This window comes from Pteropus medius, unplaced genomic scaffold (assembly GCF_902729225.1).
Source record: "Pteropus medius unplaced genomic scaffold, Ma_sr-lr_union100, whole genome shotgun sequence".
Lineage (NCBI taxonomy): Eukaryota > Metazoa > Chordata > Mammalia > Chiroptera > Pteropodidae > Pteropus > Pteropus medius.
In genome coordinates, this window is record NW_024354061.1 from 12960 (window position 1) to 24983 (window position 12024).

The 12024-nt window shown below is 45.3% G+C and overlaps 2 protein-coding genes across 2 annotated transcripts; both read right to left on the bottom strand.

Annotated features, from left to right (window-relative positions):
* Positions 1-207: 207 nt before the first annotated feature.
* LOC120594060 (ferritin heavy chain-like) lies at positions 208-2603 on the bottom strand. The gene has a single exon (XM_039852092.1). The coding sequence runs from the start codon at positions 1185-1187 to the stop codon at positions 606-608; it is 582 nt and encodes a 193-aa protein (XP_039708026.1). The 5' UTR covers positions 1188-2603; the 3' UTR covers positions 208-605.
* Positions 2604-10280: 7677 nt separating this feature from the next.
* LOC120594056 (ferritin heavy chain-like) lies at positions 10281-11732 on the bottom strand. Its single transcript, XM_039852088.1, has one exon. The coding sequence runs from the start codon at positions 11488-11490 to the stop codon at positions 10909-10911; it is 582 nt and encodes a 193-aa protein (XP_039708022.1). The 5' UTR covers positions 11491-11732; the 3' UTR covers positions 10281-10908.
* Between the last annotated feature and the right edge of the window lie 292 nt (positions 11733-12024).

Below are 12024 nucleotides of genomic sequence, written 5' to 3' on the forward strand. Positions count from 1 at the left end.
CTCATTGCCCATTATTGCTGTTGCCCAGGACGGGCTTATCAAAGAGGCCCTCTACTATTCAGACTTCCAAAGCCTTCATGTCGCTACCCAGCAGCGACAAACTAACATTTGCATCATTACGTGAGCTAAAATATTTCAGGCAAAGTCGGAAGACACCTTTTATTTTAATCCTGTCCAATCCCACTCTTCACTTCTTCCTTAGGGGCAACCGGTATCATGAATTCGATACCGCGTTCTTACACTTTAACTATGCACGAGCGCCCACATTCCCCAGGGCCTCAGACCACCTACCTCACCGCACCCCGATCTACCACATTGTTTGTAGGGGGACGATTGATTTTGTGTTTTCCAGGGTCCCACGGAATACCTTCTCCCTCCGTCCATGGAGATCCCGAGTCGGAGCAGAGACTCCTGGATACCAGCTTAAACCTTCGAAGGTGAGGGTTCCGCACACACCAATCAAGCAGAGACCTTTATTTATTTAGGAAGCAGTAACTTTATTGGAAGAAAACAACTTGTGAACATTTCGCAAGGGCAATACCGCAAGATGAATGCTCGGCTTGGTCACCACCGGAAGTCGTGGCTGTGGGAAAGGCAGTCCAGGCTCAGTTCTTCTTGCCGCTGTCGCCCAGGGTGAGCTTGTCAAAGAGGTAGTCCGCCAGGCCAGCTTCCGGGGACCCCATCTTGCGCAGGTTGGTGATATGGTCCCCCAACTCTTTGATGAACTTCACCTTCTCGTGCAGGTAGTGACGCGTCAGGAAGTCGCACAGGTGGGCGTCGTTCTTGTCGGTGGCCAGCCGGTGCAGATCAAGCAGGCTCTGGTTCACGCGCTTCTCCAGGCTCAAGGCGCACTCCATGGCCCCCAGGCCGTTCTCCCATTCCTGTGGCTCAGGTTTCCTGATGTTGCGCAGGCGGATGCGGCCTCCACGCTGGTTCTGCAGCCACAGCAGCTTCTCCGCGGACTCCCTCTCCTTGCTCGACTGCTGCAGGAAGAACTGGCCGAAGTGCTTCAGGGCCACGTCCTCGCGGTCGAAGTGGAAGGCCATGGACTCGTACACGTAGGAGGCGTAGAGCTCCAGGTTGACCTGGTTGTTGATGGCGGCCTCACAGTCGGGGTGGTAGTTCTGGCGCACACACGGCGACGGCGATGGCGACGGCGGTGGCGGCGGCGGCGGCGGGGTCGTCATGGTTGGCGGCGCTGGCGCGGGGGGCACGAAGGCCGAGGCAGCCGGGAAGCAGGAGCTGCCGGGTGGGCGGCAGCGGAGGCGGGGCCTCTGGGCGTCCCAGGGGTGGGCGACCAGGGCGGCCAGAGAAGACCTGCTGAGGTATTAGGCCGCGCTGGCCGTTAGCTCTGAAACGGGCCGGAAGAGGAAAACCGTTACTCCAGCGTCGCGGGGGCAGGGGGAGGAGGGGGCTCTGAGCGGGCCGCGTGTCATCGACGTGTTCCGGGTTCCATCGGAGCCTGGGTGGGGCAGGGAGAGTCTGCCCTGAGCGCCTGACATCTAATGAGTTTTCAGTTTTTCGATAATATTTCTGTTTCGCTAGAACTTTATCTGTCCTCTAATTGTCTCTGTCTATAGAAAACGTTTAATATTTTATAAATCCATTTTCTTCCCTTAAAATCGTGAGAATGTGAATTTCGATTTTTGACAAACTTCCCTCCCGTTTCCTGTATCGTGTCTGGGTTTCCCACACACTTCGCCCCCGAAATCGTTCTGGATTGTTTTTTCATTATTATTAATCTTTTCTTTTCTTTTCTTTCTTTTCTCTTTTTTCTTTTTTTTTCTTTTTCCATCGTCACCTTAGATTTTACTTTCCCCATATATCGGGCAAAACTTTGTTCATTTATATTTGTGGATAAAGGACTCGCTCGATCAGCCTAGGTAATTAGTACGATCTGACCTAGAGCTGTGACGTCGCTTTCACTAGTAGGCATCTGCTTAAAGCGGGAGGGCAGAAAGTGTCCGTTATTTAGGGGCATTCTCCTTTGGGGGTACGCGGCATGGAGCCTACAGGTAAGACAGGGACGCTTCCTGTCGCCAAAATAAATATGATATTTCTGACATTGGGAGACTAGTGTTTTTCCCTTCTACGTAGATGTGTCCTATTGCTTCCCTTCTGTGCAGGTCTGCAGTCGTCTTAAAGTCATCCGCTGTCTTTGGGGTGTACTTTGGGGAGATTAAAGGGGTCAAATGCCACAAGCGCTTAGGGGTGGGGGAGGGTCAGAGCAGGGTAGGGTAAAACAGATCTGCTGTTCACAGAGTAGCTCTTTAATCTCACAGTCGAGCAAGGACCCTCCACAGTGTCGCAATTTTCATTTACTCTGTTCTTAGAGTTTCTCTGAACGTGATCAGGTTTTCCATGGCAGATGTTTCAAATTCTCTGAATTAACCAGTTTGCTAGCCTCCTCTTTTCCTACCTTTCAACAACTCCTCTCCATTTCCGGTCTCGCGATGGCACTCTTTCGTGTGTGCGCGCGCATGCACAGATAGTTTTTGTGTTCGGTTTACCAACATGATTCAATTGTTTTTTTTAAAATAAAAATGAAAACGCCCACTTTCTGAATAGGCAATACATTTACACAGTTCGAAATCCACGGTGGTCTCCGCCGTCAACCATTGGATATTGTTTCTTATAACCAGGAGGAGAAACAGGATGAAAAAGAGGAAATCATATGTTAAGAAAAAAGCTAGAGTCAGAATGAAGAAACTTTAGAGACATATTCTTTAGTTGCACGTTTTTTTCCTAGTGCACATAGAGCATTTACCAAGATAGACCATATTCTAGGCCACAACACAAGGTTCCGTAAATAGTAGTACATTATTCATACCATGAAAGGTACGTTCTCCGATGACAGTGAAATTGGATGAGAAATCATTAACATAAAGATATCGGTAGAAACACCCAAATATTTGGAAGCTAATGATACATTTTCAAACAACGGAAGGCTCGAAGAAGATATCAAAGGGAAAGTAGAAAGTATTTAGAATTGAATGAAAGCGAAAACACAGCTTAACATTTGTGAGTTGTAAAGTAGTACTTGCGTGTTGATTCATAACATTAAATTCCTGTATGAGAACAGAAGAAATGTCTCGCATCCATTATCTAAGCTTTTACCTCTTAAAAGTAGAAAAAGAAGACTAAAATACACCCAATTCAAGCAGAAGGAAGGAAATTATAAAGATATGAGCAGAAAACAGTGAAATAGAAAGCAAAGAAAACAATAGATTAAGTCAATGACATCAAAGTAGGTACTTTGAGAAAATCAAACAAACAAAAAGGTAAATCTTTAGGTAGGCCAATCACTGTGGGTGTGGGGGGGGAGGCGGGGTGTGGGGCGGGTGGTGAGGAGGGAGAGAGAGAGAGAAGACACAATTACCAGTTTCAGGAATGAGAGAGAAAACATCACTACGGATCCCACATTCAAAGGATGATAAGGGAATATAACTGTGATATGGGCTTATAAAGAAATATCCATTTTAGTTTTCATGCCCAGCTCCCGGCCAGAGGTCCTAAAACCCTTGTGATGTTCTAAGTGATAAGAGTAACAGAAGCATGTTTGGTTGTAATACTTGGTTTTTGTCCCCAGTTCCTGAAAGCTCTGGAGCGGTAAAGGTGAAAGGAGCATCTTTTGTTATTTGTAACAAACTCCTTTCAGCCACCCCTGAGTGCATGATAATGAGGCGACTTTTGGGAAGCCCCTAAAGATGGAGGGCTGGTTGCCAGGGGAACCAATCATGAGATTAGAGAGTTGGAGCTTTCAGTCCTTCATCCTGACTTTTGGAAGGGAGGGGAGCTGGAGGCTGAGTTAATCACAGATGGCCAGTGATTTTATTAATCACGCCGATTGTAATGTGGCCTCCATTAAAACCCTAATCAAAAGGGTTCAGAAAGCTTCTGGGTTGGTGAACATGGGGAGGTGCTGGGAGGGTGGATGCAACCAGGGAGGGCATGGATCCTCAATGCCCCTTGTCCCTAGACCTTGCCCTGAGCAACTCTTCCATGCGGCTGATCCTGAGTTGTATCCTGTTACAATAAACTAGTAAACTAGTAAGTAAACTGTTTTCCTGAGTTCTGTGAGCCTTTCTAGAAATTTATCATACCTGAGGAGGTTAGAGGAACTTCCAGTCTATAGCCTCTCGGTCAGAAGATAGACAGGTGAGAACCTAGACCTGCAATCGGTGCCTGAATTGGGGGGTCGGGGGCAACTGTATGGGACTGAGTCCTTCACCTGTGGGATCTGTGCAAAGTCTAGGCAGGTGGTGCCGTAGCTGAAGTTTCGGACTCCCCGTTGGTATCTAGAAAGATGGAGAATCAGTCGGTGTGAGCAGAAAAAAAAATACACATTTGTTGTCAGAAGTGTTTTCTTCGGTGATAAACAACTGTATGCCAATAAACGCAACAACATAGGTGAAGTTAAACTGCGGGTTAAGCTAACATATGAACTTAGATAACAAAAAAATTCTAACTAAAAGTGGTACTAAAAGAAATCGACATTGCTAAGTTGCGTACACACAGGTACCAAGAAGAAAAATATACCGTGAATGGCCCTGTATCTATCGCGTACCCTGCATTTTTACTTACTCGCCCCACAAAGAAACCTCCGGGCCCACATGGCTTTACCGAGGAACTCTGCTAAACATTTAAGCAATAAATAAGCAAAGTATACAAACTCTTTTAGAAAACTGAAGAGGAAGGAATATTTCCCAGCATATCCTATGAGGTCAGCATTACTCTCATACCAAAACCGGGCAAAACGTACAAGACAACTGCAAACCGGTATTCTTCATAAACATAGGTACAGGTAATCTTAACAATGTTTTAGGAAATTGAGTCCAATAATGTACGCGAGAATAATATAGTATGATGAAGTGGGGTTCATCCCAGGAAAGCAAGGCTGGTTCAACATTCGAAAGTCAGTCAGCGTAATTCATCATATTAACGGGCTAAAGAAAAACGTAATGTAAGCATCTCGATACATTCATAAAAAAAAAAATAGACAAATTCAATTACCCATGCCTGGTTTTTAAAAACATCTTAGCAAACTAAGAATAGGAGAGAACATTCCCAACCTCATATAGGGCTTCTGTTGAAAACCTACACCCAGCATCATGCTTACTTGTAGAAGGTTGAATGATTTCCACCCTGTGATCAGCAACAAGGCAAGGATATCCACTCTTGCCACTCCTAATCAACATTGAACTGGAGGTCTTAGTGTGTGAAATTAGGCAAGACAAAGGAATAAGAGGCACGCAGATTGGAAATGAAGAAATAAAACGGTCTCTAGTGCAGGCAACATCATTGTCTACATAGAAAATCTTGAAGTGTGTATAAGGAAGCTGCCGGAAAAAACAAATGAGTTTAATAAGATCTTAGTATATAAAGCCTACACACACACGCACACACACACACACACACACACATCTATATATATTATATATATACATATATATATATATATATATATATTTAAACCCCTCTTATTTCTGTATATTAGCAATATCTAAGTGAAAAAGGAAAATACATAGCATTTAGAAGGGCACCCAGAAAAGCCCACATGAAATACTTAGCTGTAAATCTTATGAAGTGTGTGAAGTTACGTACATTGAAAAGTACAAAGTACTGATGAAAAACACTAAAGACCACCTCAACCAAAGGAGAGGTGTACTGTGTTCATGGATTAGAGTGCTCAACATTGTTATGTCAATTTCCACCCAAACTGATCCACATCTTCCGCACAATTCCAATGAAAATCCTAGCAGGACATTTTGTAGAAACAGGTAAGCTGACTATTAAATTAATGTGGAGTGGCGATAAAAGTAGAACTGCTAAAACAAATTTTGAAAAGAACAAAGTTGGTAGACTCACGCGGTCTGCTTTCAAGCCTTATTATACAACTACCATAATCAGACCAGCGTGGTACCGACAAAAATGTATATAGAGGTGAATGGAACAGGCATGAACCCACATCCGAACGGTCAATTAATTTCTGACAAAGGTGAAAAGGCGATTCAGTAAAGAAAGACATTCTTTTCAGCAAATGGTGTTGAACCAAGTCGACATCCCTATGCAAAATATAAACAAGCCAAATTCATCTCATCCAACACATAAAAATTAACTCGGGGTGGGCCATGCACCTAAATGTAAAACATGAAACCGTAAAACTTCTTGAGAAAGCGTAGGAGGCAATCTCTGAGATCTTGGGTGAGACAAATATGTATTAGACACTGCGCCAAAGCATGACCCATAAAAGAAGAAAATGATAAATTGGACTTCCTCAAAATTAAGAACTTATGATCTCAGAAAGGCACCATTAAGAGAATGAAAGGACGATGCACGGACCAGGAGAAAATATGTGTAAATCACATCTCTGATAAGGAACTTTTATCCAGAATATGTAAAGAATTCTCGATAATAAGGAAAAAAAAATGGGGGAAAACACGGGAGTGCAAGACGTGAACGCACATTTCGCAAAATATATGGACGACAACTAAGCGTATGGAACGATGCTCAGAATCGTTAGTCACTAGAGAATTTCAAACCAAACCGCAATGAGATATCACTACACAATTATTAGCATGTCTAAACTTGAAACACTTAAAATAAGGATGCAGAACACCTGGAACTTCCGTATGTTGCTGGCGAGATTTAAAAACTGGGACAGCCACATTGGAATATGGTTTGGCAGTTTCTTATACAGTTCAACATACATTTACCATAGTACTCGTCGATCCTAGTCCCAGGTATTTATTTAACTGAAACGAAAACCTACATGCACACCAAAACCTCTATGTGGGTGTTTACGCCTGCTTTTTTGTAATTGCCACAGCCTGTATAAAGCAAATATCCTTCAACTGATGAATAGGATAAACCAACCATGTTATATCCATATAATGGAATTCCACTCCACAATCAAAAGGAATGAATTACTAACCCATGCAACGGCATAGATGAATCGCTACCGGATTAGGTCAAGTGAAAGAAGGCAGACTCAAAAGGATACACGCTGTGCGTTTTCATGTATACGACATTCTGGAAAAGGCAAAAGTATAGACACAGAAAGCAGATAAGTTTTCCGGATGTGGGAGGAGAGATTCACTGTCCGGGCACACAAGATGGGGGGCTTCTGGGAGTGACGGATCTGTTCTATATCTTGATCGTTGTGGTCGTTACACAACTGTGTGCTTTTGTCAAAACTCTCAGAACTGGACATTGAAAAATGTGAATGCCATCGAATGTAAATTTTACCTTGATTGGAAAACCAACTAAATCATAGCGACAAAAGAGAAGAAACTAGGCTTTTAGCCAGGGAAACACATACACACGCGCACACTCACATGTATAACCTAAGAGCACGTAGAGGACATATTCAAATAAGTATACCTTCATGTACGATAATATGAATGGCATCCATAGACGCCCTAGGAAGACATTAAACCCATGATAAACATTTGTAATGAAAATCGTGCCTGTGCTGAAAACTTTCGGTAGTCTGGGTTAATTGTTCCTCATTTTCTAGATAAAAGTGTCATGTGATACAGACCGAAAAGCGCCTAACATATTCCATCCACATCGAAATATGGATAAAGAATACTTTCACGGTGGACTTGTACCTTTTAAAATAATGTTGACCGCTTGAAATTTAGTGACATATAAAAAGCATTAATTTCGGTTTTAGACAAATGAAACAGTGACTGATGCACGTTTTGCAGTTTGATGACTTTTGTGTAGTCTTTTTGGCCTCATCTTCATCGTAAGTGGGGATTAATAGGCGGATTTGACGATCGTGTTTTGTTTTGATTTTGTTTGTTTGTTTTTTCTTTTCTGTTTATGTTTTGCCCTGCTTTTGTAGAGAAAATTAATCAATATTTCTTCTGGATAGGGGAAAAATCTGGAGCAGAAACTCAAACCTGCAGATAATTAAATCAGTGGCGCCTGTAGCATTTTGTAAAATTCGGGGTTAGCATATGGGCTAAACACGAATTAACTTAAAGGAAATCCTCGATCGTGCAAATTATTTTCATTTGCATGTGACTCCCGAATATAGAGTACTCTTCATAGAAGATCGTTTTCATGGGGGAACTGCAGAGCATTTTAGACAATAGCCTTGTGCAAAGAACACCAGATCGGAGACAAGGAGCTACACAAGATTAATAGAGAAATCAAGCCCCAAGGAGACATAAGATTTGAAAAGTCCATTTGATAACTCTATACAGACTAAGGATGAGAAGAGCTAATGAGGACCTATCTACCGTTTGGCAGGCACTGAGCTGTGAACAAACTCTGTCTCTCTTGAACTTCAGAATAGCAAATCTATAAAAGGGGACCGTTTATATAAGTAAAATTGACAAGCATTATTGGTCCCATTTTACACATTGGGAAACCAAGATCCAACGGGGTAACTAAATCGCCTAAAGCCGTATAGCTAGTGGCAGAGCTAGAAGTAACTTCCAGTCTCCCTAATGCAAAATGACATTGGCCCTTAAAGATACAATTTTTTTTTTAAATCTCCATGACTATTTTATAACTACCAATGTGTACTTCTTAATCCCGCCCCCTTTTGGCCCGAGCCCCCAAACCCTCTCCCATCTGGTAACTCTCAAAATGTTCTCTGTATCTATGAGTTTGTTTCTGTTTTCTTTATTTTGTTTTTTAGATTCCAGACGTAAGTGAAGTCACGTGGCATTTGTCTTTGTCTGACTGACTCCACTCAGCACGATACCCTCCGTGTCTACGCATGTTGTCGCGGATGTAACGATTTCATTCTTTTCTTTATTATTTATTTATTTTAGATGGCTGAACAATATTCCATTGTGTATATGTAGCACCTCTTCTTTATCCATGCGCCTACTGATGGACACCCAGGTCGCCTCCATATATTGGCTATTGTAAATATTTACATGTGTTGTAAACAATGCTGCAATAAACGTATGGATTCACATGTCCCTTCAGAGTAGTTTTCTGGGTTTCCTTGGATAAATAACCGGAAGTGGGATGACTGGGTCCTTCTTTGTCTAGCGTCATAGCTTTTGTTTTAAAGTCTATTTGGTCTGGTATAAGTATTGCTACCCCGGCTTTCTTGTTGTCGTTGTCTCCATTTTCACGAGATATCTTTTTCCATCCCTTTACTTGACAGCCTGGGCGTGTCTTTCGATACGAAGCGAAAGAAAAAGAAAGAACAACCTAGAGAAGCAGGTCTATCATTTCCTTGGGAAATCTTTTTACTGAGAAATAATTTCTTTCTACCCATAGCCACGAAGACAAGGTAATGAGCTACCTCTTCTCCACATCGTGCAAGGAGAAACCGGAGGGCACGCTGAGGTTAGGGACAGGCTGGTCTTGAGGTAAACTCTGAGCAGACACAGGTGGTCACATTGTGGAATGAGGCCACGGCCCAGGTGGGGCCAGCAGCTCCCTGCTGTTCCAACACCTCGACCCATCCTCTAACATTAGCTGCCCTGGGCTCGGGGCTGGCTGGGCCATGCTCTCTCTACGCTCTCATTCTGGTGAGCTCATCCGGTCCCATGACCTCAACGCCCTCTATAGTTGATGTCTCCCCTACGAGTATGGATTTCCAGACCCGAGATCCCACCTGAGCGCCAGATTCATTCTTCTGGCTACCTGCATGACGTTTGCACTTGGACGTCTAACGGGCATCTCAGATTTTACAGGACGTGCCTTACCCACCCATCTACCCAGCCGTACCCTCTGCAAACATCCCCAGATTGATAAATAGCACTACCACCAACCCGGTGTTGGAGACCGAACACTAGATCCTAGATCGATTTCCCCGTTTCCCAATCCTCACCTCTGGTCCATAAGGAAATCTTGTCAACTCGTCCAATCCATCTGGAATTGGTCTACAGCTCTCGATTTCCTCAGTCCGGCCACCATCGCCTCTCACCTGGACCAGCTATACTATCTCCTAACTGGTTTCCCACCTTCAACTCTCCCCCACCCTCTACATTGTGCAAAGCCGTGAGTCACTGTCTTAACGCTGGGCTTGGTGGTGGTGGTGGTGGAGGAGTTATTCTACTTAATATTCAATATCAGAAATTTGAACTTCAGACTTGACCTTATCTTTTTTCAACCCTTCTAATGAGGTATTTTGTGTGCTTGTGCTACCGTGTTACCATGGTGGGAAAGAAAAAAACAGAGAGAGAGAGAGAGTACAATTGAAGGGAAAACAAAAAGAAAAACAAAAACAAAAACCCGTATTTGGATGTTTTGTCAGGGCGATGAGCATGTCCGGCATGGCGTCCTAGGAAGTCACTCCCATGTCTACGGGAAAGTCCACCTGACGCTCATTGCCCATTATTGCTGTTGCCCAGGACGGGCTTATCAAAGAGGCCCTCTACTATTCAGACTTCCAAAGCCTTCATGTCGCTACCCAGCAGCGACAAACTAACATTTGCATCATTACGTGAGCTAAAATATTTCAGGCAAAGTCGGAAGACACCTTTTATTTTAATCCTGTCCAATCCCATTCTTCACTTCTTCCTTAGGGGCAACCGGTATCATGAATTCGATACCGCGTTCTTACACTTTAACTATGCACGAGCGCCCACATTCCCCAGGGCCTCAGACCACCTACCTCACCGCACCCCGATCTACCACATTGTTTGTAGGGGGACGATTGATTTTGTGTTTTCCAGGGTCCCACGGAATACCTTCTCCCTCCGTCCATGGAGATCCCGAGTCGGAGCAGAGACTCCTGGATACCAGCTTAAACCTTCGAAGGTGAGGGTTCCGCACACACCAATCAAGCAGAGACCTTTATTTATTTAGGAAGCAGTAACTTTATTGGAAGAAAACAACTTGTGAACATTTCGCAAGGGCAATACCGCAAGATGAATGCTCGGCTTGGTCACCACCGGAAGTCGTGGCTGTGGGAAAGGCAGTCCAGGCTCAGTTCTTCTTGCCGCTGTCGCCCAGGGTGAGCTTGTCAAAGAGGTAGTCCGCCAGGCCAGCTTCCGGGGACCCCATCTTGCGCAGGTTGGTGATATGGTCCCCCAACTCTTTGATGAACTTCACCTTCTCGTGCAGGTAGTGACGCGTCAGGAAGTCGCACAGGTGGGCGTCGTTCTTGTCGGTGGCCAGCCGGTGCAGATCAAGCAGGCTCTGGTTCACGCGCTTCTCCAGGCTCAAGGCGCACTCCATGGCCCCCAGGCCGTTCTCCCATTCCTGTGGCTCAGGTTTCCTGATGTTGCGCAGGCGGATGCGGCCTCCACGCTGGTTCTGCAGCCACAGCAGCTTCTCCGCGGACTCCCTCTCCTTGCTCGACTGCTGCAGGAAGAACTGGCCGAAGTGCTTCAGGGCCACGTCCTCGCGGTCGAAGTGGAAGGCCATGGACTCGTACACGTAGGAGGCGTAGAGCTCCAGGTTGACCTGGTTGTTGATGGCGGCCTCACAGTCGGGGTGGTAGTTCTGGCGCACACACGGCGACGGCGATGGCGACGGCGGTGGCGGCGGCGGCGGCGGGGTCGTCATGGTTGGCGGCGCTGGCGCGGGGGGCACGAAGGCCGAGGCAGCCGGGAAGCAGGAGCTGCCGGGTGGGCGGCAGCGGAGGCGGGGCCTCTGGGCGTCCCAGGGGTGGGCGACCAGGGCGGCCAGAGAAGACCTGCTGAGGTATTAGGCCGCGCTGGCCGTTAGCTCTGAAACGGGCCGGAAGAGGAAAACCGTTACTCCAGCGTCGCGGGGGCAGGGGGAGGAGGGGGCTCTGAGCGGGCCGCGTGTCATCGACGTGTTCCGGGTTCCATGGGAGCCTGGGTGGGGCAGGGAGAGTCTGCCCTGAGCGCCTGACATCTAATGAGTTTTCAGTTTTTCGATAATATTTCTGTTTCGCTAGAACTTTATCTGTCCTCTAATTGTCTCTGTCTATAGAAAACGTTTAATATTTTATAAATCCATTTTCTTCCCTTAAAATCGTGAGAATGTGAATTTCGATTTTTGACAAACTTCCCTCCCGTTTCCTGTATCGTGTCTGGGTTTCCCACACACTTCGCCCCCGAAATCGTTCTGGAT

Excerpts from the sequence above, each read along its gene's own strand:
- LOC120594060 (XM_039852092.1), bottom strand. The coding sequence starts at position 1,187 with ATGACGACCCCGCCGCCGCCGCCGCCACCGCCGTCGCCATCGCCGTCG.
- LOC120594056 (XM_039852088.1), bottom strand. The coding sequence starts at position 11,490 with ATGACGACCCCGCCGCCGCCGCCGCCACCGCCGTCGCCATCGCCGTCG.